The sequence below is a fragment of the Dromiciops gliroides genome, chromosome 4, assembly GCF_019393635.1.
Source record: "Dromiciops gliroides isolate mDroGli1 chromosome 4, mDroGli1.pri, whole genome shotgun sequence".
NCBI lineage: Eukaryota > Metazoa > Chordata > Mammalia > Microbiotheria > Microbiotheriidae > Dromiciops > Dromiciops gliroides.
Genome location: NC_057864.1, coordinates 376,652,668 through 376,679,875, shown reverse-complemented (window position 1 = coordinate 376,679,875; position 27,208 = coordinate 376,652,668). Strand labels below are relative to the sequence as shown.

Sequence of the window (27,208 nt, the reverse complement as noted above, 5' to 3'; positions counted from 1 at the left end):
GACATTACAGGTATTATTATACCCATTTTATAAGTAAGAAAAATGAGTCCTAGATAGGGCAAATGATCTGCCCATGGTTACATAGTTGGTAATTGCTGAAAGGCAGAATTTATTTATTGATTTGTTCAATCATTCATTTATTTATTTATAATAAAAGTATTTTTATTATTTTCCACTTACATGTAGAGATAGTTTTCAACATTTGTTTTTAGATTTCCAATTTCAATTTTTTCTCCCTCCCTCCCCTAGACAGCAGATAATCTGATATAGATTTTATATATATATAATAACATTAAACATATTTCTGCATTAGTCATGTTATAAGAGAAGAATCAGAGCAAAAAGGAAAAACCCAAAAAAGAAAAACAGCACCAAAAACAAAAGAAATTGTATGGTTCAATCAGCATCCATATTCCACGGTTCTCTCCCTTTTTTCCTGGATTTGGAGAGCCTTTTCCATCATGAGTCCTTTGGAACTTTCTTGTACCATTGGATTGGTGAGAAGAATCTAGTCTATCACAGTTGATCAACACATAATATTGATGATACTGTGTATAATGTTCTTCTGGTTTTGCTCATCTCATTCATCATCAGTTCATGCAAGTCCTTCCAGGTTTCTCTGAACTCCTCCTGCTCATCATTTCTTACAGCACAATTGAATTCCATTACATTCATATACCACAACTTGTTCAGCCAGTCCCCAATTGATGGGCATCCCCTCAATTTCCAATTCCTTGCCACCACAAAAAGAACAGCTATAAATATTTTTGTACATGTGGGCCCTTTTTCCTTTTTTTATAATCTCTTTGGGAAAAAGACCCAAAAGTGGTATTGCTGAGTCAAAGGGTATGCACAGCTTTATAGCCCTTTGGGCATAATTCCAAATTGCTCTCCAGAATGGTTGGATCAGTTCACAGCTCCACCAACAATGCATTGGGGCAGCTAGATGGCGCATTGGATAGAGCACCGGCCCTGGAGTCAGGAGTACCTGAGTTCAAATCCGGCCTCAGACACTTAACACTTACTAGCTGTGCGACCCTGGGCAAGTCACTTAACCCCAATTGCCTTGCTTAAAAACAAAAAAAACCCCAATGCATTAGTGTTCCAATTTTCCCACAGCTTCTCCAACATTTATTATTTTCCTTTTTTGTCATTTTAGCCCATCTGATAGGTGTCAGGTGGAACCTCAGAGTTTTTAATTTGCATATCTCTAATCAATAGTGATTTAGAGCATTTTTTCATATGGCAATAGATAGCTTTGATTTCTTCAAGAGAAAACTGCCTGTTCATATCCTTTGACCATTTCTCAATTGGGGAATGACTTGGATTCTTATAATCAAAGGTAGAATTTAACTATGTTTCTTCTTGCCTCCAACTCTATAGTTGCCTCACTGATCCCTTGTGACTTTCTCCAATCTAAAATTCTGTAGTTCTAAGAAAAAAGTTGTACATTTTTGTCACAAACTCAAATTAAATACTGACTTTAGGGTCAATCATATATATGTTTGTGTATATGTAGATGTAGATGTAGATGTAGATGTAGATGTAGATGTAGATAGATAGATACATACATACATACCCACATGGTATGATTTGAGGTCAGTTGCAAAACCTCACCTCAACCAAAATATGTACCTCTCACCAAGCTAGCATTACCCTTTCTTTTCAATCTGAAATTTTAACTATTCATGTCAGTATATTGGGATAATCACCAAAGCAGGAGAATTATTTTTGGTTGTCAGTAGGTGTTCCCCACAAGTTATATTGGGACCAATTAAACCTATTAGACCCATTGTTAAATTTTTAATGTCAGCATTTACACCTCAGTCAACATTACAAATCAGGGCTTGATTTGCTGTTTTGTTGACTGTCCAGACAAGAAAAGGAGCAAATGTTTATAATGCAGATTAGACTTAGAAGTGCATAGTGGTACTTTTTCCCCTCCAGATAGCCAGTTGTGAAATATTTACCTGCATACTCCTGGGCTTTCCTTCAATGAGGTCAAGATCAATTTTCTTTAGGATACCTACTTGATCAAAAAGTTTTACACCGATGTGTTCAGATCTTCAAGTGACTTAATTTTCCATATAGGTCTGTGAGGTTCAAATCTTACTGCAAGAGAGAACTCCGTGGCTTTCTCAAGGAAGATAAACTTATATTAAAATGTCAGGTGGGTTTTTTCCTCCCAGAAAAACCAAGTACACAGTATATAACTCATGTTTCCTTGTAGGTTGTTTATGCCATCTCATTACTTTACATTTGTACCTTGTATTTTGCATATGATCCTAACAAATAATTTGTTTTACATAGAGCACTGTGTAGCATTAGAGATCCTTGGGAAATGAAAGGGATAGATGCCACACCTACACTGCATAATCCTTTCTATAGCATCCTCAAGTCCAGCCTCTATTTGAAGACCTGAAGTGAAAGGGCTCCCATTACAAGTGGCAAAGTAAATAGAGCACTGGCCTGGAGTCAGGAAAACCTGAATTCAAATTTGGCTTCAGAAGTTTACTAGCTATGTGACCCTGGGCAAGTCATTTAACCTCTGTCTGCCTCAGTTTCCTCAACTATAAAAAAATAATAATAATAGAAGCACCTTCTTTACAGAGTTGTTTGAGGATAAAATGGGATATCTAATAAAGTGCTTAGCACAGTGCCTGGCACACTGTAAGCATTTAATCTATCCTTCCTTTCTATTTTTTTTTTGGGGGGGCGGGGTGAAGCAATTGGGGTTAAGTGACTTGCCCAGGGTCACACAGCTAGTAAGTGTCAAGTGTCTGAGGTCGGATTTGAACTCAGGTCCTCCTGAATCCAGGGCTGGTGCTCTATCTACTGCGCCACCTAGCTGCCCCCATCCTTCTTTTCTAAAGCAGTCCATAGCACATTCTAATGGATAAGAAAGCTTTTTTCTCCCCTTATATGAAAACTAAATTTGCCCTGCTGTTAATTCCACCCATTATTCTATCTGCTCTCTGATGCCAAGCAAGAATTAGTCTAGTGCTTCTTCCACATGACAGTTCTTCATCTATTGCCAAAGACACATCCTGCCACCATCCCGGACACCAAGTTCTCTCTTCCTTAGCCCAAACATCCCCAGGACCTACCACCCAGTCTTCCTAGGGCATGACTTCCAGGCCCCGCCTATGAGGGCACACTCTTATAAAATGCTCTCTAGCTTCATATTGTTTCCAAAATGTAGTACTCAGAAAGGAACACAAGTAACACGAAATGCTAGTCATCGCTTTAAAAGCATGGTAATGTTTTATTGTTAAGGGCTAATTACACATCTGACCTGTCTGAAAGAGCATTTTCAGAAGAATCTTCCAACCAAAAAAAACAAAACAAAACAAAATATAACCAGTAAGTTTAAATATTCAAAAATCAGTTTGAATTCAAATGAAATTAGTATTATGTCATGTGTATATTTAAAGATCTCCTTTATATATGTACATACTCAATAAATATTTTATATAAATGTGTAAATAAATGTCCAAGTCTGCTCCCCAAAATGAAACAGTTGTCAAAAATATGATCTTCAAATGAAAAGGGCTTGGTATAACATTTTGATTCAAGGATAGAGTAATATTTAAATCAAGGTAGATTTAGGGTAATGACACGGTGTCCACATTCAGAGACTGGGTGAAGTAAATAACAATTCTGTACTGTAACATACTGTTGATAAGGGCTGTAATTTTCCTGACAAATAATGACATTTTCCTATCAACTTCAAAAACTGGCACAGTAGAAATGATGTGGGATGGAATTAGGGTCAAACTGATCATGAGTTGTCCCAAAAGAATTAAAAGACTCAGCTACTCAGTTTCCCCAAGTTTTATTGCAATACTGTGAGTGATCACAGGGAGAGAACCAGAAAAGTGGAAAGGTATCTCTCAAATAGTAAAAGAAAAGACAGTTATATTTATAGTATGGATAAAATGATTATCAGTCTCATTATAATAATCTCTAATTTAGGGAGGTACAGGGGAGGGCTTATCCTAATTTGGAGTTCCTGGGGGCTTAAGCCAATCCCCAAGGCAGGTACTTTTTTCTGAGGAGGTGTGTTTTGGGGGTTTACGTCATAAGGTGAATCTGGGGACAAATTTGGCCTTTTCTGTGCATGTCTCCTTCTGATTCCCATGCTTAGTTTCAAAACATCTTCATTTTTCATTTATTTCAAGTTTGATTTTCTATAGCCTGTCAGTATATCATTGTTATTGTTAGCGTCTTTTTGACCTGGCCCTTTGTGTTCTTGTTATGATCTTGTTATGAGTACTAATTAATGCGGGTACTAGAGAAGCTAGGCCCTGACTTATATTAATGAATAAGTCATCCATTAACTGGGGTCTGAAGCCCTTTTAGAGCTAATATCTGAATTAGAGCTTGGACCTTGGGTTTTTCTGTTAACCCCTTTTTGCCTCCTACATGAGAAAGAGCCACTCATTTGGCTGTGGAGTCATTCAACTTAAGATTTGAACCCTGGATCTGCTGCTCACAAACCTATATAACCTCTGACATGTCTCTGAACCTCTCTGTTGTCTCAATATCCTCATCTGGAAAACCAGAGGATAGAACAAGGTCAGGAGTTCTCAAAATTTTTTGATTCATCACTTTGGCAGTCTGATGAATATCAATATTACTATAGTTTGTTGCCTGAAGGAAGAAAGGAAGGAGGAGAAAAGCATTGAACTCTTGCAATCTCCAGCCAACTAGTAATAAACATTCCTTCCTAGAAAATCCTAGATCTCTCTCTCTCTTCCCCGCCCCCCCTCCTATACATAGTAAGCTCACAGAAACCTGGTCTTTTCTTACTCTCTAGTATCGTTGTTACTTCTTTCATGTCTCTACCTTGGCTCAAACGTTGAAAAAGAAGAAATGCCATGATCCTTACCCCACATAAGTTACCTTTGTTAACTACCATTCAGAAATCTTTCTATTCACGTTTGAATAGCTCCCTCACTGCCCAGATAGAATAACTGCTAAGGGGCAGCTAGGTGGTGCAGTGGATAAAGTACCGGCCCTGGAGTCAGGAGTACCTGAGTTCAAATCCGGCCTCAGACACTTAACACTTACTAGCTGTGTGACCCTGGGGGCAAGTCACTTAACCCCATTCCCTTACAAAAAAAAAAAAAAAAAAAAGAATAACTGCTAAGTCTTGTTGAATCTTCCTCCACATTTTTGTTCCCCACCACCAGAAGTGCAGTTCTCATCACTGTTCTCCCTGCTCCCATTATAATTCCTCTCCAATCCATTCTCCACACAGCTGGCAAAATAATCTAAGACACAGGTGTGATCATGTTACTCTCCTGCTCAAAAACCTTCAATGGCTCTCCATTGCCTACAGAATAAAATACAAACACCTTAGGCTGGAATTTAAGGCCATCTACAAAACAGCTTCCACCTACCTCTCCAGTCTTATTTCATGCTCTTTCCAACCACCTACCACATGAATTCTACATTCTGGCTAAATTGAAATACTTACCATTCATTCCCCAAGCTCAATACAAGCAATCGGCATGGTGACTCACCAACACTAAATTATGTCAATCTAATCTCAGGTCGCTTTTGGATTGAATCATTAGACTAATAAACCAGGGGACTGCTGCAACATAGTACTCATCTATTTGTAAAAAGATACTTGCCAAAGTCTGCAGAGGTTGTTAAGGGACAAGTCAGAATTCAAAACTCAGGCCTTCTAATTCTAAATCCTGTATTCTTTGCATCATCCCCATAACCACCACCACTTATGCTGCCACTCCTTTAGGGGCTTTGTTAGAATCTGGGCCAGGAGGCAGAACCCAACTCTGCACCCTACCATTCCACAGAGGATATCTGTTAGAAACTGTATGATGGGAACTACAGCATGCAAGTAAAAAAAACCATTATAATATAATGAACATTGCCTAAAAGTATAGTCAATTCAAATAATAGTTTAAAGAATATGCTTTTTAACTTTCTCCTAAACCTAATTTCTTTTGCACGTTCGGTTCAAACCCACAAATCTATCTAGTTTAAATTAAGAGTATGTAAACAAGCCAAATTATCAGGTTTTTCCTTGAACAATTTAACTTTCTTCTATTCTTTCTCAAAAGTATCCAGGTATCAATGGAAAACTTATACAAATGATGCAAATGTATGCTGGAGATCTAGATGAAAGGCCCTATATAACTAATCTATGCCGACTATCCTGATGAAGGATTTAATTTTATAGCTTTACCAGCATGCCTCCTTCAAAAATCAAGTTCTAAGGAATATAAAGTGGGCAATTATCCTTTCTCCATTTTTAGTCACATTACCTGAAGGAAAAAAGAAGAAAAGGAAAGAAATCATAGGTTTTTTTTAGCAAGACTATGACATCTTATCCCATAATTTACAACAATTCTAATTATGTGTTATGTTCAGAATGCTCCAAAATCAAATTAATTTTCCTACATACTTAAAACAATGCTAGAGTTGGATTCTACCTAATATGAGATCTATTCTTCTTAGGATCTGGGACCAAGTTAAAAAAAACTCCCGTTTTTTGTGACCTATAGTGCCTTTTAAAGAACTGACCAATTTATAACTAACTGATTCTACTGAGTAACCATTTAACTAGAAGTTAAATGACTCCAAAACTTTAGTTCTTTACACCAAGCAGTCTAATGGAATATACCTTGATGTATAAAAAGAAAAGAAACATGATCTGCAAGAACCTACTTCTTGCCATTCAGTTAAAATGAAGAAATTTTCACAGGCAATGAAGATTTAAGTGAAGGAATACTATTTTATGTGGAGCTATTTCATTAATATTGGAAAATTAAGCAAGTTAGCAACAAATAATAGGAAGGCACTGAGGACTTGAAGCTTCTCAGTGCTTCACTTTAAGAGCTCCAAGTTGTCATGTGCTTAATCATCTATAGGGAGCACAGACTTGCCAAACAGAACAACTCACTGGCAAAGTTATTATATACACAAACTAGTTAGTGATGATATGTACCTTATAAAAGTGCGAAACCCACATAAACTACAGTCCTTTCCCATTTGTGCCAGTTTCATATCAATATACCAACTCCCAAGACTGTTTCCAGAAGAGGACATTTTAGGAAATAAATGCCAGCACACTGCAGCAAATTAGGCCATCATATTCAAATTAATTTCCCTGCTTTCCCATACCCTGTAAAACTAATACCAGATACTGTTTTGTAGTATGTAATCACTGCCCTATAGTGTTTCTTGAAACATCATCTTTTCTTTCTCAACACTCCCTCCCAATTAACCTTTTAAAAAGCCTTAGAAAGATCCCACCCAGTCAAATAGCTATTCTCCTAGGGTGTGGAGCTGACAGATAAAGCCTTGGGGGTTACAGGTCAGAAATGTTTTTAAGAGCAAGACCAACAACCAACAGACAAGTTACAAGATCTGTTTCAACAAAGAAAGGCTTGCCAAAGGAGGGAGTGTCAGCACATTTTACATACTTAGATTAAAATTAAACCACACATTCAAGGACCACAGTCAAGCCTAAATTTGAGCAATAACCTAGCTATCTACTTAATAATACACAACATAACATACAAGCATTAATAAAATTCTCTCCTGTCACAGGAAGTTCAAAGTAATGGGAACCATTGAAACTTTAAATTAGTCAAATCAAAATATTAATACACAGCCCTCTTTTACCCCAAAGTCAGTGGGTTTATTAAAACCCAGTAGTATTTAAGTTAGAAGCACTGAATGGATATTCAAAGATCTTAAATCGAATATTACGATCCCAATTATATACATTCTTCTTCCCCTTATTTTTTCCTGTAATGTTACTAAGGCCAATGGTTTAAGTGACTGTATTAGGATCATTAAGATTCAGAGCAAGAGGAGACCTTAGAGATCATTTAATCCAACCTCATTTTGCTGATAAGGAAACTGAGGTCCAGTAAAGCTGAACATATTGCCCATAGTCATGTTATGGGAATGCAGTCAGACCCCCCAAAACCCAAAGATCCCAACCCCCAAGGCCATGAGAAAAACAGCTCTTTCCCACCTCGGATGTGAGGTGTGGCAGGATACGTCCCCACTATGCTGATAAGCAATATCCAGGTCTTCAAGATAATGATGGGTGCTGCATGGGATTTGTGAACTCCGGTGGTTTTTTGTGGGTTTGTTTACCGCTGGCTTTACATTCTGATAACTAAGTTTCAATATAATTTGATTCCTTTCTAAATCTATGCTTTTCATTTTATGCATTTAAAAAGGTCTGTATCCCAAAGAGATCATAAAAATAGGGAAAGGACCCACATGTATGAAAATATTTATAGTTGCTCCTTTTGTGGTGACAAAGAATTAGAAACTGAGGGGATGCCCATCAATTCGGGAATGAGTGAACAATTTAGTATATGAATGTAATGGAATACTATTGAGATATAAGAAATGATGAGCAGGCAGATTTCAGAAAAACCTGGAAAGACATGAACTGATACTGAGTGAAATAAGCAGAACCAGGAGAACATTGTACACAATAACATCAACATTATGTGATTGATCAACCGTGATAGACTTACTATTCTCAGCAATACAACGATCTAAGACAATTCCAAAAGACTCATGATGAAAAATGCTCTCCATATCCAGAAGAACAACTATAGAGTCTGAATGCAGATTAAAGCATACTATTTTCATTTTTTGTTGTTATTTTGTTTATTCTTTCTTGTGGTTTTTTCCTTTTGTTCTGATTCTTCTCTCAGAACATGACTAAAGTGGAGCTATGTTTAACATGGTTATAATGTATAACCTAAGATTGCTTACTGTCTTGGGGAAGGAGAAAAATTTGGAACTCAAAATCTTACAAAAATGAATGCTGAAAACCATCTTTACATATAATTGGAAAAAATATAATGCTATGTTAAAAAATGAAAAATTTAAAAATAATTTTAAAATAAAAAGATTATTCTGTGAAGAAGTCCATAACATTCACCAGATTTCCAAAGAGGTCTACAGCACAGAAAATGTTAAGAACTCTTGATCTGCAGGGAAAGTCTCACCTATTTTCCTGTTTAATGCCTCCATGCTCAGCAGATTGTTGAACAAAGTCATCTTTGTGGTAGCAGCTATCACACAACAGAATCCTGTATAATCTTAACATTTGCATGGCAGACCCTTCATCAAAGCAGTTTTAAATAGGCTACATTTAAACTGATATACCAATTCAAAAGCTTTCTTAGAGTCAAACAATAAACATTAAGGAACCTTATAATCACTATACTATAAAGGTGTAGTCTGTGAGAGAAAATATCTGCCAAAGCTTGTTCTCTCTGAGGAAAGAGATGGTCAGATGGCATTTGGGAAACTGTACATCACTTCTAATGCAGCCAAACTGCTTCCTGATGCAAAAGTCAGTATTTTTTAAATATCTATGGGATAACATAAAATAATTAATAAATTATGGAACAGTATGATCTCAGAAGAATCAAAACTACAGAAGACTTCAATAGTAATGGAAAGATACATGGTTGGTGAAAGTCTACAGCTGCACATTACCAACAATTAAATAGCATGCAAGTGTCATGGTGTAAGGACTATTGAAGTGTGACCTGGCCAGCTGACATGGGTCTTCTCCTTGAGACACACCTTGAAGCAGAAGAGATAGGCCCATTGGGTATGGTTGCTTCCTTTGTGGCGTGAGGGGGACAGAGATGGCTGGAGAGATGAGATACCTCTCACCCAACTTCCCAGTGAGGGAACAGTACTCCCCCAATAAGGGAACTTTCCACAGTCAGATGATCACCCCATCAGACCATCATCGGTCCTCTATAAGAGTATTTGCCTCTTTCCTGCTCAGGGAGACAGGTATCTCAGAGAACCATACCTCTGTGCCATGCCTTCTCTCTTGGTTTCCTTTCCCTAGCACCTAAATAAAATAATATTTTATTCTAATTGGATTTGTGTGTAAGAGGGTGTAATTTGGGGAGGGGGGGGGCAATGAGGGTTAAGTGACTTGCCCACACAGCTAGTGAGTGTCAAGTGTCTGAGGCCATATTTGAACTTAGGTCCTGCTGAATCCAGGGCCATTGCTTTATCAACTGAGCCACCTAGCTGCCCCAAGAAGGTGTAATTCTTTTTTTTTTTTTTTGGTGAGGCAATTGGGGTTAAGGGACTTGCCCAGGGTCACACAGCTAGTAAGTGTTAAGTGTCTGAGGTCGGATTTGAACTCAGGTACTCCTGACTCCAGGGCTGGTGCTCTATCCACTGCACCACCTAGCTGCCCCTGAAGGTGTAATTCTTTAAAGAGGAATTCCTAAGAAACCCGACACCCCAACCCCCACCAATTTCTCCCATAACACAAGTAAATGTAAAAGACATCAAGTATGTTTATGATTGGAAAAGAAGATGGGTCAATCATGCAGGAAGAATGAAATACTACAAGAATCAGAGGAGGGCCTCTAGGACATTTTAGATTATATCTATGGAAGCTATATGGAAAGGTGTAGACCAGAACTACATAGGATGAAAAGGCATAAATGGGGCCGATCTTTGAGTGAATGCATCCAGTTTAGTGAGAACACTGAACCATCAGAAGACCACAGAAACAAAAATTGTTCAGTTTTTTAAATCATCAAGAAAGCGACCATAATTATGAATTTTGCTGGAATAAATTATTATTTCAGCATAATAATTGTTTTAATTATGTATAAATCAGTCTGTTGAAATCCTTTAAATAAACAAAATTTCAAGCTGATATTCTCCACAAAGATTTCTTCTTCTTCTTCAATTTATCTATAATCTATATAGATTAGCATAGGTTAAAAAAAACTGAACTAAAATAAACTATTCAAATTACAATAGTTCAAATTTTAAATGTGCTTGCCTCAAGGCTTAAACTCAAAAAATATTTTTTCAATTTTAAATTTCAAGAAAAATTTCAAGTCAAAATGCTGAATCAACCTGCTCCACTGACATCATGTCTAAATATAGGTACTACATCTATTATTTCATTGGTTTAAGAAACTCCCTGATGAGGAAATTTCATCTACCAATGCAGGTGGGCACCTTCTCTACAATCTATAGTCTTTACAGAGTAGCCTAGAGTATCAAGACATCAAGTGTCTTACTCAGTGTCACACAGCCACTATGTTACCAGGAATAACATCTTTCTTTTTTTTTTGGTGAGGCAATTGGGGTTAAGTGACTTTCCCAGGGTCACACAGCTAGTAAGTGTCATGGGACTGAGGCCACATTTGAACTCAGGTCCTCCTGAATCCAGGGCCAGCGCTCTATCCACTGCGCCACCTAGCTGCCCCTCAGGAATAACATCTCAATCTGACTCTTCCTGGCTCCAAGGTCAGCACTCTATCCACTATGGAACAATGCCCCCTCTTTCATTTTAAAAGGCAATATAAAGTATGATAAATAAATCAGTGAAACTGGACTATTGAGACACCAATGGCATTGCCCTAAATGGAATAGTTTTAGTAAAGACAAATCAAGCAATAAAGGTTGAATGTTCATTTAAAATAAAGAAAACCAGGGCGGCTAGGTGACTCAGTGGATAAAGCACTGGCCCTGGATTCAGGAGTACCTGAGTTCAAATCCAGCCTCAGACACTTGACACTTACTAGCTGTGTGACCCTGGGCAAGTCACTTAACCCCCATTGCCCCGCAAAATAAAATAAAATAAAATAAAGAAAACCATAAGTCATTTATCTGTGAGTCTGTGTTCCTATTATATTATGAGAATAAGATATCTCCAGCATTTAGCACAGGGCCTGGCATGTACCTTAATAAAAGTTTATTGATTGATTGATCCAACTTACCACCTCTTTAAATGTTTCACAAGCTCAATATATTAACACAAATGAAAGAAAAATTCACTCCTCATCTGCAACACAAGTTTGTTTAGTTACTCTCAATTCTTCCTTTATTAACCTGACATGTACCTTGTGTCACTTCAGCAGCAAACCTATACTTTAGGATTGCATATTTCTGGCCTCAGCCCTGAATTTAACTGCACTGTGGAATTACAATATGGTTTGGGGGAAATGACTCACAGGTGCCTTGGTAACTGATAAAAACTTTCTGCTGGAGTAGGAAGGGATAAATTCAGACAGGTCTTAGTAAAAATCCCAATTTATACAAGAAAACTGAAATTAGCCATACTCATCACTTCTTAAAATAATAAACACTAACAAAAACAGTATGTTGAACCTGAAAGATCTAAGGTCCTTTTAAGCTTTAAATCCATACTAAACCAAACTTGTAACTAGAATTCCTATTTCACATGGCAGCAGAAAAAAGTGAACAATGTAAGAGGTATTAATGGAAGAAATTATGTAGCAGTGGATAAAATGATTTAGGAATAATGAGGAATGAATTATGTATATACTAATATGGTAGATGTATGCTTTTTAAAAAACCATGCTCAGCAAAAAAAAAAAAATCAGTTGTAATCTAAAAAAATCTGTAATACCTTTGGAAAGTGCTTTCCTAGGGCTGAACAAGAAAGCTAACAGTAGTAGCACTAGATTTGAAGCCAGAAGAACTGAATAGAGTCCACTTTTGCTACTTAATATATTTTTTTGTAACTGTGGGCAAATTAAATCACTTTAGCTCCTGGGCCTCAACTGAAATAGATAATCTCCTACCATTCTGTTACTCAATTGCTTAAATAAGTAAAGAATTTACATAGCTCATTTAAAGATCCAGGTGTGAATCCTGAGACCAACACCAAGATCAGCTGTTATCAGCTATCTTTGGAGGAACCACAATGCAATGTCTCCCAAACCAGAATATGGTCACAAATCTCATTAGCCACTTAAATCTCCTTGGGGGAAGATCTTTATTAGTATAGTAGTCAAGCACTCCCCATATTTAAGATCTCCACTGTGAGGGCTGGAAGCAAAAGCTTCCTTCTCAAGAGGAAATATCCTTGATTATTCATCTCAAATTGGAAAGAAAGCTCAGTAATCACAAATTCAGATTTGTCAAAAGCCCACTTGTGCCCAGAAGAGCAACAAAGTTAAAATATGATCAACAAAGCACCAAGTTCAGGAAATTCTTTTGGCTCATGGTCATTTGAGAAGATACAAGGAACTGGGTCAATACTGATGCACAAAGTGCAAATAAAGTGCTGCTTTTGTTAGTGTCACTCTTGTTAGTATGCAAATTTAATTTCAATTAAATAACCAAAATGAGAACCATTAAGTCTTTTTCATGGTCCAGGATTTAACCTTGTTATTATAGTAAGGAAACTATGTGGTAATTTAGACCCAGTTTACAGCTGGGATGGGGGATGGGGGATGGGGGGGTGAGGAGGTGAGGAGATTCCGTAAATAATGAATTTCAGTACCTGCAGGTTTCACAGTAGGAAACTAAACTACCTTGGGATGAAAACAGTGTAAGGAGAGTAACAAGGCAATTTAGCTATGTGCAAGGAAGCAGCAGGTGGCAGGGGTTGGGACTCATCTGTCAATAGGGCAAGGAGAGAGCACATAAAGGCAGGGCGGTATTGGACTGAAATAGAGAAAAACCTTAGGAATTCAGCAGGAACAGTGCCCCTTACTGAGTTCAGAAAGTCATTCGCCTTTTGCAAAACCTAAGTAATTTCCCCACACTACCTTCCTTTGTTATGGGTTTGTCCGTCTCCCCGAAATCCTACAGACATAGAGGTTTATCAGTTGCCTTTATTGCTTGCTGCACTGGGCCTACCTCACCCAAAAAGTTATTCTGCTGGGAACACTGCAGCTGTTGCTTATCCACCAACTGCCAGTGGCACCTTCCCCTTTTATGGGGTTTCCATATATTGGCTCTAATCCGACCTTTTTACCACTACCCCCTTTCTAGTTTTCTGCTTCAAATTTGTTGTATGATGTGAAACAGCATTTGATACTTTGTGTAACCTACAAATACTGTAAATAATATTCTGAATAAGGGCTTATGGACTTCTCCAGGGAGAAAACAATGGTTAAAGCTATTTTGGGTGCTATGGGAAATTTCTTGCTTAGGTTTTCACCCCAAATCCATATTGCTGAAGGTACTTGAAGTCTAAACTCTAGTTAGGAAGGGTATTGCTATAATAATTATCCATGGGGTCTGATTGCACTTTGTATCATAGTTGCTACATTTATATGTGCTCATTCAGAAACTTAAAATAGAACATATCAATCAGCTTCAGAACTGAAGTGCCAAAATGATTTCTTTGGCTCCTAGCTACTATGTCCTGAAGAGAAATGGCATAATGTTAAACCTGATCTTTATGCTTATCCCTGGGGAAAACAAACACACTTAAAATCTGTCAATTATCCCTATACCTGATATGAGTAATTTGGGTTCCTATTTAAAAAAAAAAACCTAAAAGGGCAATCTAATTGCAAAATATAAAAAAACAGTAAAACACATAACATATAGTATAAGATTAGTAACTGAATCACAGGAAAACCTTATTTTCTATTAGGCTTTTGCCACAGGTATGTGGTCTTTTTTAAGGAACATGATTTGATCCATGGTATATGAGTCTATGTGACATAAATTGTGTGCTAAATGTATTAGAAAACTGTTGCTACTGCAGGTTCAATTAATAACATGACTAACATTTAACACATACTTCCTCTTAACTTTTCCTGTTGGTTCAAACTTCCCCTAAAAATCTCTCCCTTGACTATACCTTTAAAACTGTGTTAAAGTATTTTAACAGAGAAATATTCTGGATTCTGTTTCTACTTAAGAGATTAAAAATATATAGCTTTAAAATTATCAAAAATCACGCACTTTTGATGACCATGTTGTTTTTTTAAAAAAGAAAGTAAAAACTCTAATTCAATCAAGCTAAAACATGCTGTTAGAGAGCTACCATTTCACCGGCCCCTGAGAACAAGCTTTCTGAAATACAGAAAATTCAAAGCCCAAATTCCTCATTTTTGAAGTACAAGATTCTCCAACAAGAGTTAGTTGTTTTAAAAAATATTTAAATCATGACCAAAAAATAAAATGATATAACAAGGTAATTAATCCACTATCATAAACAGGGATTAGCCACTTTCTACTGAAGTATAAAAAACAAAATGAAGCCCTCCTCCTCTCTCGTCATTGAAAGAGGCTTTCTACTCAGTCAGCCCCAAAGCCTTCCCCTGGCATTTAATTGTCCAAAGAGAACCTCAATTAGCTGACCTCCCATGGTTCAGGAAGCAGAGGGCCTGATGCCCATAATTACGGAAGCCTCTGCACAAAACATTAAGTGCTGTGAGACTCTCAGTGCAGAAATACTGAAACCAGTCAATCAACAAATATTTATTGCACACCTACTATGCGCCATGCACAGGGGAATACAAAGAAAGGCAAAAGCCAGCCTCTAGGGGCAGCTAGGTGGCATGGTGGAGAAAGCACTGGCCCTGAATTCAGGAGGATCTGAGTTCAAATCCAGTCTCAGACACTTGACACTTACTAGCTGTGTGACTCTGGGTAAGTCACAACCCTCATTGTCCCACCAAAAAAAAAGCCTGTATTCCGAAGGAGTTCACGGTCTAATGGGAAGTTAGGAGGCAGAAATTGAGGAGGAAGAGCTTTCCAGGCATGGAGGAATAGTTAGAGAAAATGCCTACAGCTGAGAGATGGTGTGTCTTATTTATTGAACAGCTAGGAGGCCAATGTCACTAGATCAAAGAGTACATGGTAGGGAGTAATAGGCTGGAATAGCAGGAAGGGGCAAGATTATGAAGGGCTTTGAATGCCAAACAAAGCATCTTGTATTTCATTGGAGTTTACTGAATAAAATGGTGATGTGGTCAGACCAGTGCTTTAAGAAAATCACTTTGGTAGCTGAATGAAGGGTACACTGGAGTAGGGAGAGACTTGAAAGAGGGAGACCCCATCATTAGGCTATTCATATAGTCCAGATGTGTGATAAGGGCCTGCACTATGGTGGTGGCAGCAACATATGAAGATGTAAAGTCCAGATCAGATTCACTGTTGAAGACCATCAGGCTCTACAGCAGGCTTCCAATCAATGATATGCTTTCAGATACTTTAAAGAGAAATCAAAGAAGCCTCTCCCATTTAGCCATGGAGTTTGTGATCTAAAGCAGTCAGAACTTAAGTATTCTGGCCAAATCTTGATTCTGATCACCTTAATAGTTCTCAAACTAAATTATCTACAAAGGACTCTCTACTAAACTCATACAAACATTTAGCTGAAATTTCTTTCTAAAGATCTTTTCAAAGAATCATTTTATTGGACTGACTCAAATGGTTAAATTTTCAGACCTTGTGACAAGCAATATGAAGTAAGTAACAAGAAAGAAGCCATTTCCTGGGCTGAGAATAATTCATCATTCCCTCTGGTAGACAAAATGTAAAGAAAGGAAATGAGGTGAAAACATCTTTTACCAATCCTAATTACAAAGAGGATTTTAGAAGATAAAGTACTTTAAGTCCAAAGTCTTTTAAAATACCCAACAGAACTGCATTCTAGATAAGGAAAGAAAACATCAGAATAATGGCTGTTGAATTGAAGGGCAAGTGAATGTTCTCATTTTCTTCAAAGGGGTTTTGGGGGGTGGGGATGTGAAAACAACTGAAATGACTAAAAGTTGAACTGATTCCTTAAGTAGGGAATTACCCAGTGTCTAGCTATTACAAACCTGGGACATGAATATATAAAGGTAATCCAGTCCACAATAAATGGGTCATATTCTCAAAGTTCACTGACTGATTAGAACTCAAAAAATATCCTTCCACAGAGGTAGTTAGGTTCCAAGGCTAGACCACAAAAGCCTTTTTCATTAGCAAAAATAAGCATTTAGTATACATCTGCCAGGCAGAGTGCCAGAACTAGGAAGAGGTTAAAGAAAGTCAATACTTGCCCTCAAGTTTACCAAACCAGCTATTTAATCCACAATAAATTTTAAGATTTATACTTCCTTACTTCCAAAAGGAAGCCAGTTTTATTAACCCATAATTTAACTAAATTATAGCAGTAGAGACAAGTCACATTTATATGGCATTTTAAAGTAGACAAAGTACTTTCCTCCCAACCAGGTGGTGAGATAGTAGCTCTCATTTCTCCAACAATATAAGGAATACAAAGCATAGTCCTCATAACAACCCTGTGAAGTGAGGTAGTAGTTTATTGTATTGATCTGATTTTATAGAGGTTACCCCTAAGGCTCAGAGAATAAAAGGTACTTGCCTGAGATCCAGTAGCTAGAACTAGGACTCCAGACAACTCTGTTGTTCTTTCCACTATACCATTAAAGAGGAAAAAGACCCCTGCTCAATAATTCTCTGGAACTCAGTAGCAGTGTCAAAGGCCTGTTTATTTTCATTCTTGAGAGAATGGACACTTGCAAATAAGTGCTACAGCCAGCAAATGTGTAGTATAGGGCTGCAGACCCCATTTTAATCCCTAGTCCCTAACTCAAAATGGACCCTCCCCTTGTTCATCATTGGCTGACTAATTAAGGGTTACAATATAAACTCAAGAGCTAGCTAATCAGAACACAGTATTCTTAACCCTAATTTCTTTGAGTTCTTAGGTAATGGGGTTGACACAGGGACATTCCTTCAATTCTTCAGGGAGAGGTCCTGGCTGAGACCAGCTCAGGACTACTTGAACCACGTGATCTGTCTGCTGGAGGGAAGGGGGACTAAGACCTTTGTCCTCAAACAAGTCTGGAGGAATGTAATTTAAATGGTGGTGGTTATATCCTATTGAGAGGAGGCCATTACCTTTCCTCACACAATCATTTCTCAAACTTTTTGGTTTCAGGATCCCCTTTAAACGTTTTTTTTTGGGGGGGGAGGGGCAGGGCAATGAGGGTTAAGTGACTTGCCCAAGGACACACAGCTAGTAAATGTCAAGTATCCGAGGCTGGATTTGAACTCAGCTCCTCCTGAATCCAGGGCCAGTGCTTTATTCACTGCCCTTTACCCTTTTAATTAACTACTTTCTAAAATAAAAACATTGTTGAGAAGAGTGGCATTGTTTTATACATTTTTGCAAATGTCTTTAATGTCTAGCTTAACAGAACAGTTAGATTGGCATATTTCTTCTGCATTCATAATCTGGTGCAATATGTTGTTTCAGTTGAAGTATATGAAGATCTTTGCCTCATAGTAATGTGTAGTTGGAAAATAGGAGCATTTTAGTAGGCAAATAATATCTGAGTATTATTATAAAAATAATTTTAACCTTTTGGACCCCCTGAAAGGGTCCATAGGTCCACAGACCACACTTTGAGAACCTCTGCATTACACCATATGACCCACTGAACTGAACTACGATATCTATATCTATCTATCTATACACAGACACAACACACACACACACACACAAACATAATTTCTTTGTGTCCTGAATTCAATCTCAAAACACTAAGGACATATCCTTTCCACCCTGAGGATGTAGACAAAAATAAAAAAACAAGAAGCAACTAGATGGTACAATGGATAGAATACTGGACCTGGAGAGAGGAAGACCCGAGTTCAAATCCAGCCTCGGACACTCACTAGCTATGTGACTCTGGGCAAATCACTTAACCTCTCTGTGCCTCAGGAACCCCAAACCTCAAAGCGTAGTTGTAAGGATCAAATGAGATAACATTTCTAAGTGCTCAACCCACTGCCTGGCATACAGCAGACACTATATAAATGTTAGTTGTTGTTATCATGCTGACCTTTACTAGTTTCATTCGACTCATCTAAAGCACTACCTTCTCTTTGAGGTCTTTCTGATCCCTCCAACTATTAGTGCTTTCCTCCCAAAAAAATATTACCTTGAATTTATTTTGAATATGCTTTTTTATATACACATTGCTTGCAAGGACTGCTTCATTTTTGTCTCTGTAGGCTTAGGGCCTAGGACAATGCTTGGAGCAGAACAGCAACATAATAAATGCTTGTTGATTAACTGAAGAAGCTTACATTCTACTTTCGTGAGCACCACGAAATCGTTTTGGGGACTCTCCAGTTCTCCCACCATTGGCTCCAAAACGCACAAATCACGAGTCTGGATAAAGTAACAGATTAAGAGTAAAAAGGGACCTGAGAAGCCATCCTCCTAACAATACAAGTGAGAATTTTGACTCAGAGAGGCAGAGGTGGGTTATATCCTGCTGCCTCAAGAAATGCACCTCACTTGAGCGAAACCAGAGGGTATTGTAATAAAGAGGCAGGGCTGCAGAATCAACTCCAGCAGCACTAATCTGTTACTTCCTTTCCACCCCCCACTGCCACCACCCTAGTTTAGGACCTAATTTTTACCCCATGCCTAAACTATTGTAACATACTTTTAATTGGTTTCTCTGCTTCCTACACAAAGCCACCAGACTAATCTTTGTAAAATATTACTTTGTGTCCTTACTCTTAAAAACATTCACTGGCTCCCCACTACCCACAAAATGAGCAATAACACTGATACCAACATTGTTCCAGACAATCTGAACTACATTTTCCTCTACATGAATTATACTTTCCACCTCCACACCTTGCCTCATAGCATTTTCTTTGTCCAGAATGTCCTCACTTCACATCTTTGTCTACCTTTCCTTCAAAGCCCAGCTCAATTGCTACCTCCTCTCTGATACCTTCTCATATTACCCCTTTCCTCTGTACTCTACAGTATTTAGTTCAAACAACTCCTGTTGCATTTATCCTGAACTCCCTTGTACTGTGCCATATTTCTGTACAGGTCTTATCTCCTTATCTCAATCATAAGCTCCTAAAAGGCAAAGAACAGTAGCTACTAAAATTCTGTATGGCATATGGTGCCTTGTACAGTCAATACTCAATCTTTTAAGGAATGTGCTGAATGAATGAATGAGAATTCGAGGGGGCACCTAGACAGTGCTGGTAACAGGGATTAACAATAACAAAAGTTGATGAATCTGTGGATGGACTATTGTACTCAATACAATCCAGAGACATTATGTAATGTATTGAGAATCAAAACCATACAAATTTATATGATATATAAGATAACGTCATCAGAATTTCATAGCTACCAAGAACAGGAGCAAAGGGTAATAATGTCATGAAAACTATAGGTTATGATCAACTGTATAATAAAGGTATCTCCCCTTGGCCACCCTCCCAAAAGATGTGAATATTTACCTGTAGTCAATGCTCTAATACACATTTAAGAAGTATACAAATGGGGGGCAGCTAGGTGGTACAGTGGATAGAGCACCAGCCCTGGAGTCAGGAGTACCTGAGTTCAAATCCGGCCTCAACACTTAACACACACTTACTAGCTGTGTGACCCTGGGCAAGTCACTTAACCCCAATTGGCTCACTAAAAAAAAATTACAATTAATATCCAAGTTATCCAAGATCCATATATAAGTTCTGATCCCTCCATTCCAGCCAGACTTATTATTACAAGCACAATCCACAGCTTTACCCACTGAGGACACTGTCTTCTTCACCTGTTATGGGAACCAACTGATATTTATTAGGGTTAAAAAAAAATGAACAACTAAGAACTAAACTGGAATTGCTTAGGTAAGCATATATTATATAAGTGAAGTTGCTAGGAGTGTTTTACACTTGAAAATGATGGTGCAAGCAGAGAAGAGAAGAAATAAGAAAGAAAGTAATTGGGAAGTGACAACAATGTAAAAAAGGACTTTGATATAAACTTAGATTTTTTGAGATATTGGAAACTCAAGAGTTTAGGTCATGACTATTATTATAACTTAGCAGCTACATGACCTTGGGCAAATTCACAACTTGTGAGGCTTTTTCTTCACCTGCAATAGTAAAAACAGATTGGTTAAGTCTACCTCATCTACAATCAAATATGTGAAAGCACCCAAAAAACACTCATGTGCTTTAAAAAATATTTCTCAGACCCTCTTTGTTGCCTCTTCTTTTCATTATAAATTTACCAGGATTACTCTTCCAACACCCCCACCACCACCACCACCCCAAATTGTAATCTCCTTATTCAGAATACAAAAAAAATCTGACAGTGGCCCACATGCAGTAATTTTGAACCAGTCTCCTCAAATTTGTGTCAATTTTACTCCCATACTAGAAGGATCTGACCTCATACAATTCTGTCTACCCCCTGCCATGAACCCTTTAATAAAGTCTGCTTTATCACTCTTGGTGACAACGCAAAACCATCTCATCCTTTTCTTTCAGTTTTTCTACCTAATTATTAAGACGCAAACCAGAAACATCCTTCATAGGGCTAAATATCCATTTCTCTGCTCATTCCTTCAATGACAAATTAGATTTCCAGATTATTTTAACATGTGAACAACTTGGAAAGAGATTCCCAGTACCACAAGAGATGACCACTCATACAGTCCTGACCACTAGCTACCCAGCCCACATTCTGCACTGGAGCAAGAACAAAAACGGGGAAGGAAATGGCTTGGAGTTTCCACACAGGAACCAAAACATAATGAAAGTACATTGACTAATTTATTGGAGTTCTTATAGAAATAGGCATGTAAACAAAGAAGAAATATGACTCTAAGTCCCTTAGACCTTTAAAAAGCCCCTGATAAAAAGTTAAATACCAAAGACTATAACAAAAATTGAATCACCATGGAATTAAAGGTGCAATAGGCTTCTGTTTTACCTCTGACAGGAAACTAACTGACTAGAGACAAGAAACATTAAGGGTAAAACAGGGATATCTCTGGATGTCGAAGGGAGAAGGCTTTTCTTTAGGAATGTATTTTATTAATCACCTGGAGAGTATACAAAAACTTCCACATTTTCAAAAGACACTAAACTTTGCTACGCAGGAAAATGCCAAACTAGTGGGGACAGAATATAGGAAGATCTGATAAATCAATTCCAGGAAAGAAAAAAAAATACTAAGTGTCATACAGACAAATATAAGATATGCTACCCATAAAAGACCAGAGGTCTAAAATGAAGGTCTTTGAGCTATTAGTCAAACACAGGAAAATGAATGAACTCGAAATAACACTTGGCTCTGTCAGTTTCTATGCATTTTAACTTGTAAGCAAAACACATTCTCTGCTAGTTTGTTTCTTCATATGTGAAACAGGCCTAAAACTAACGATGAAATCACAGTTCTAAACAAAAAAAAATAAATAACAATAACTTCTCATTTAACACTGAGGTTTACTATATATCTTTCTCAGAACATTTTTGCAATAGGTATGTGCCCCATCTACCTTGTGTTTACTACTACTGTGACGATCAAATAAAATAGTGCATATGTGAAAGGATTTCTGTATACAACACAAAAGTAATTCATTTCAATATTTCAATAGACCTGTGACCTCAACAATGTGGCCAATCCCCTCCCAAAGATACAGATCACAACTCATCCATGCCCTCTAATTCTATGTACCTCTTGTCTAGGCCCACAGTGTCTCAATCCAATGGGCTGGGCACCACCAACCCAGGAAAAACATGCACTTAAGATGCTGTTATTATTACAATTGTCCTCTGAGGATGTCTTCCTAGTAAGTTAGAAACAAAAATGGAGAAAAGGATCACAGTCATAAACTTAGAACTGGAAAAGACCTCAAAACTCAATCTGGTGCAGCCTTTTCATTTGAAAGATCAAGAAACTGAGATCCAAAAAGTTGGTAAATCAATTTACCTAAGATCACAAAGATGGTTAAGGGGCAAAAGCATGATTAAAGAACCAGGACTTTCCCCCATTGTATCACGCTAAAACTCCACAAAATATTACATTAGACTATAATAAAATAAAAGAATCTTCCTTCCAGAGGGGTAAGGCTAAAAGGGAGCAGAATAGAAATCTATAAAATCATGAAAGATGGGTAGAACACAAAACTTGTTCACCAAAATCTCATATTAGGAGGACGGAGACACTTTCAACTTGAACAGGTATATTAGGACATATCAAGTACTAGTTCATAGAGCAGGTTAAAAAATGGAACTCATTACTACCTCCATCATCAGCCCAAGAGGTGGTAAGGGCAGATAAGCAGTTACTAAGTGAAACTGATGTGTATATAGCCATATAAAGATATACAAACATAGATATAATTACATACATACACCCAACCTCTAAGGCTGAATTCAAATGGGATCCATCCTCCCACTGCAGATCCCCTTAGACCTCTCTGTAATCAACAAATATCAACAAGAGGCACGATGAAGCCAACTGATTATTAAAAGTCTAAGGTTGGGGGCAGCTAGGTGGTGCAGTGGATAAAGCACTGGCCCTGGATTAAGGAGTACCTGAGTTCAAATCCGGCCTCAGACACTTGACACTAGCTGTGTGACCCTGGGCAAGTCACTTAACCCCCACTGCCCCGCAAAAAAAAAAAAGTCCAAGGTTCCTTTTGGAAATTAGAAACAATCTGAAAAATCAGTTAGGAGTTAATAAACTGTATATTTAATGCATACCTGCCTGCAATTCTCAGCCTTTCATTGACACTCCACCAGGGGCATCCACACAGACTTTGCTTGGGTTTCTGAAGGGGTAATCTTTTATTATAACCAACAACTGTTGAAAGAGTGCCAAAGGGGGAGGAAAATACAGACCTAAATTAAACTGATTCAGTGAGTTTACGGTAAAATCAACTATCCAGGAAGGAGCCAAAAGGTCTATCCATAAAAGAGGTCGAAAATTCACCCTAATTATTCAGTTACTCACTTATTCAAAATCTGTGGGAAAAAGTCAATTCAAAATCACAGAGCCATAAGAAATGAGGCCTGCAGTTTTGTTTTTATTAACCTACACTAACTATTTCTTCAATCTTCTATTAATAGTACTGCAGAAGAGCTTTAAAAATGCAAGTGCATCATCTGAAAAAGTGACCCATGTACCTAAAGAATCTTTCCAAAGGCTGAAAACATCAACTGAAACATCCTCCAAAAGCATCCAAATCTTTCTGCTACTTTCCCTCCATCCCTATGCATACACACACACCCATCCCGATTTTTGTGCTACCCTTTCTCCACCCCTATAAACATACACACGTGCACCCAATCTTTCTGCTACCTTTCCTTTACCCCTACACACTCTCTCTCTCCTCTCTCCCTCTCTCTCCCAGAAAAAGGTTTCACCAGATCAGAGCAACTCAAAGAAGTGCTACTTAGAAACTTTTCTACGCCTCAGGAGCTGCAAACCCGTCCTATCTCAGTCAACCACCCAAAGACCCTTCCCAAAAAATGCAATGTAACTTAGGAACCACTGAAAATTGGGGGCTCCTCCCCACAAAAAAATCGGTAAAGCAGAATTAGAAATAGTTCTAACTCTCGATTGAGAACGGAAGTCAAGTTGAGAGACTCTTCCTTCCTCCAGCAAATGAAACAGCCTATCTCACCCTAGTGTGAATTTCTCTAGGGAGGGAGCCGAGTCACCTGCGGCCACGAGGAACCAGCCCCGATTTGTAGGAGCTGATGCTCCCCGCTTCTCCGTCCTTGCCTTTAAAGGGGGGCAACAGTGGTGCCCAAGTTTTCCATTGGCTCGTCCTCCTTAACTTCGCAGCCCCTTCCTTCCTTCGGCCGCCCTTACAAAGCAGGGAAGGAAGGGCGGGGGTCGCGAGGGACGGACCCGCGGCGGCCCGTGCCCGCCGCCGCAGCGACACGGGTCCCCGAGCCGGGGGGCGCTGTCACCGGTCGGGGGCTGGGGAGGGGGGGGGCGGGGAAAGGACTTCCCGACTCTCGCATTGTCCACGCGAATCAGGCGCCCGCCCGGGCGGGCCCCGCCGACCCGGGAGGAAGTTGCAGCCGGGGCGGCGCGGCCCCGGTCCCCTCCCAGGTAAGCCCCGGCCGGCTTACCGCTCTTGGCGTCGCCCGAAGCGGCCGCGGCGGCAGCCGCCGCCGCTCCCGCTCCCGCTGCCGAGCCCGCGCCGGGCGCCGCTCCTCCGGTTCCGGCCGCTCCCGCGCCCGCGCCCGCCGCTCCCGCTCCCGCCGCGGCTCCCGAGCCCGTCGCCGCGGCCAGGGCTCCCCCGCCCGCCGCGCCAGCCGCGGCGGCCGCCACCGCCAGGGCCCCGGCTCCATTTTCCTGCTCGTCCCCGCTGCTGTTGGCGCGTTTGTTCTTGCGGCCGCCTTTACTGCTTTTGGGGTTGGGCATCTCGCGAGGATCCGGGGCCGCCGGGCTTCAGCGAAGGCGGCTCCCCCGGGGGCGGCTGTTCATGGCCCCCGCCCCACGCCCGGCGGCTGCCGCGGCCGCCCGCCCCTTCTGCAACCGAGCGGAGAATGAAAGGCGCGGGCTGGGGTCCCGCTCTATTCAGGCATCTCCCGCTCCATCCCCCGCCGGGCACCCCTGCCCGCCCAGCTTCCCGGGGCTCGGCGGCGCACTCGCAGGGCCAGTGGCGGCCGCGGCCACCGCCTGCTTCTGGGGCGTGAGGGAGACACTTAGGAGCCGGAGGGAAAAGGCGGGTCTCCAGCTTGTTTTGATTCTGCTTCTCCTACACGCTCTGTCCCCGCCCACCGCCCGTGACGACACCCGAGGAGTCCTGCTCGACACGCCCTCCGAGTGACCTCATGGGTGGCGGGCCCGCCCCTGTGACGTCACGAGTCCTCCGCGAGAAGGGGCTCACCTTCTTTTGGTGGAGTTCTGTGAATTGGCTTTTGACAGACCCCACCCACTGTGATGTCACTGTGGAGCCCCGCGTGGTCCTTTCGGAAGCGGTTCTGAATTCCCTTACCGTGGTCACTGAAAGCAGTAGAAGTAGGATATTAAATTGCTAAGGAGTTGGAGCCCGGGAGTCCGTGTACTAGATTAGCTTAAATCAAACTTTTATCAAGATATAATTGATCTAGCTAATCATACTGCAAAGACAGAAATGCTGAAAACCAAGATGGTAGAAGCAAAATGTAGGTAGGAATAAAGGAACAGAGAGTTTGAAAGCAGGAAAGGATCTGACAGGTCATGTAGTCCAGTCCCCTCTATACAGACTAGGAAGATTAGGCCCAAGGAATTTAAGTGACTTTGTCCAAAATCACAAAGAGCTAATGGAAGAGACAGGACTTAGACCCATCCAGTCCCCTCTATACAGACTAGGAAGCTTAGACCCAAAGAATTTAAGTGACTTCTCCAAAATCACAAAGAGCCAATGGAAGAGACGGGACTTAGACCCATTTCCTCCAACACCAAAGTCAGCCTAAAAGGAAGGGAAGGGAATGAGCATTTATTTACCATCTACAATGTGTCAGACCCTGGGCTAAAAGCTTTGTGTATGTATCATTTGATCTTCACAACAATCCTGTGAGGTAGTGCAATTCCAACATCAGACACTTCCTAGCTGGGGTCACCCTGGGCAAATAAATCACTTAACCTGTTTGCCTCAGTTTCCCCATCTATAAAATAAAGATAATAAAAGCACCTACCTTCCACAGTTGTTATGCAAAATAAGAGAATAATTGTAAAACCCTTAGCTCAGAACCTGGCACATAGTAAGCACTATATAAATGTTAGCTATTATTATTTTCATTATTTAGCTATTATTTATATCTTTTGAAAATTTGCAAAGTGCTTTACATTTATTATCATTTAAATCTCACTACTCCATTAGGTAGGTGGTATTATCCTCATTTTTCAGGTGAAGAAACAGGTTGAGAAAGATTATATGACTTGCCTAGAGTCATACAGTTAATATTTGTCCAAGTTAGGATCTGAAGTCTTCCTGACTTCAAGCCTGGTGTTTTACTCCAGGATCTAGCTGCCTTAAATCAACTGATAGGAAAACAGTTGCCTCTTGTACAACTTCATATTGCTACATTTGAGAGAGAGAGACAGAGACAGAGACAGAGAGAGACAGAGAGAGTGGTGACCTGATTCACAACCTTGTAGATGTGAAGAGAGAACAGGAATTGCAGCCCTATTCTAGTATCTGCTTCTATGTTCACTAGTTTTCTGACTTGTGGGTGTTTCCTCATTTGTAAAATAAGGACAATTATATACATTGGAACTCACTAGGTTGTTGAGTGAAAGGTGCTTTGTAAATCTAGAAGCACTATATAAATGTGACATCATATTCCAATAAATAGTGAAGGATTTGGAAACATCTTGGTAACTTTAGCTCTTCTAAGACTTTAAACTAAAAGACTAAAAACTAAAAGTTTTAAAAAATATCAAATGGTTCAATGGAAATTAAGAAGGAAAAAAACACTCTCCTTAGAGTACACAAAAACCAAGGTGATGCAGCACAAGGTGTAATATTATCTGAGAGACTTCATTTATGTGGGTAGCTGTGGATATCTTCCAGAAATTCTCACAGCTACCACCTACCTTTCATCTAAGACCTGAGATTGGAATCCCTCCTCAGGAACGTGA

General features: G+C 39.5%; 1 protein-coding gene across 1 annotated transcript in view; it reads right to left on the bottom strand.

The window, feature by feature from the left end:
- Positions 1-25,290, bottom strand: part of HECA (hdc homolog, cell cycle regulator) — a 54,312-nt gene extending 29,022 nt beyond the window's left edge. The window contains exon 1 of the mRNA XM_043962360.1: positions 24,709-25,290. Coding sequence (XP_043818295.1) covers positions 24,709-25,003 — 295 coding nt within the window. The 5' untranslated portion in view covers positions 25,004-25,290. The remainder of the gene's footprint in view (positions 1-24,708) is intronic.
- Positions 25,291-27,208: the final 1,918 nt, after the last annotated feature.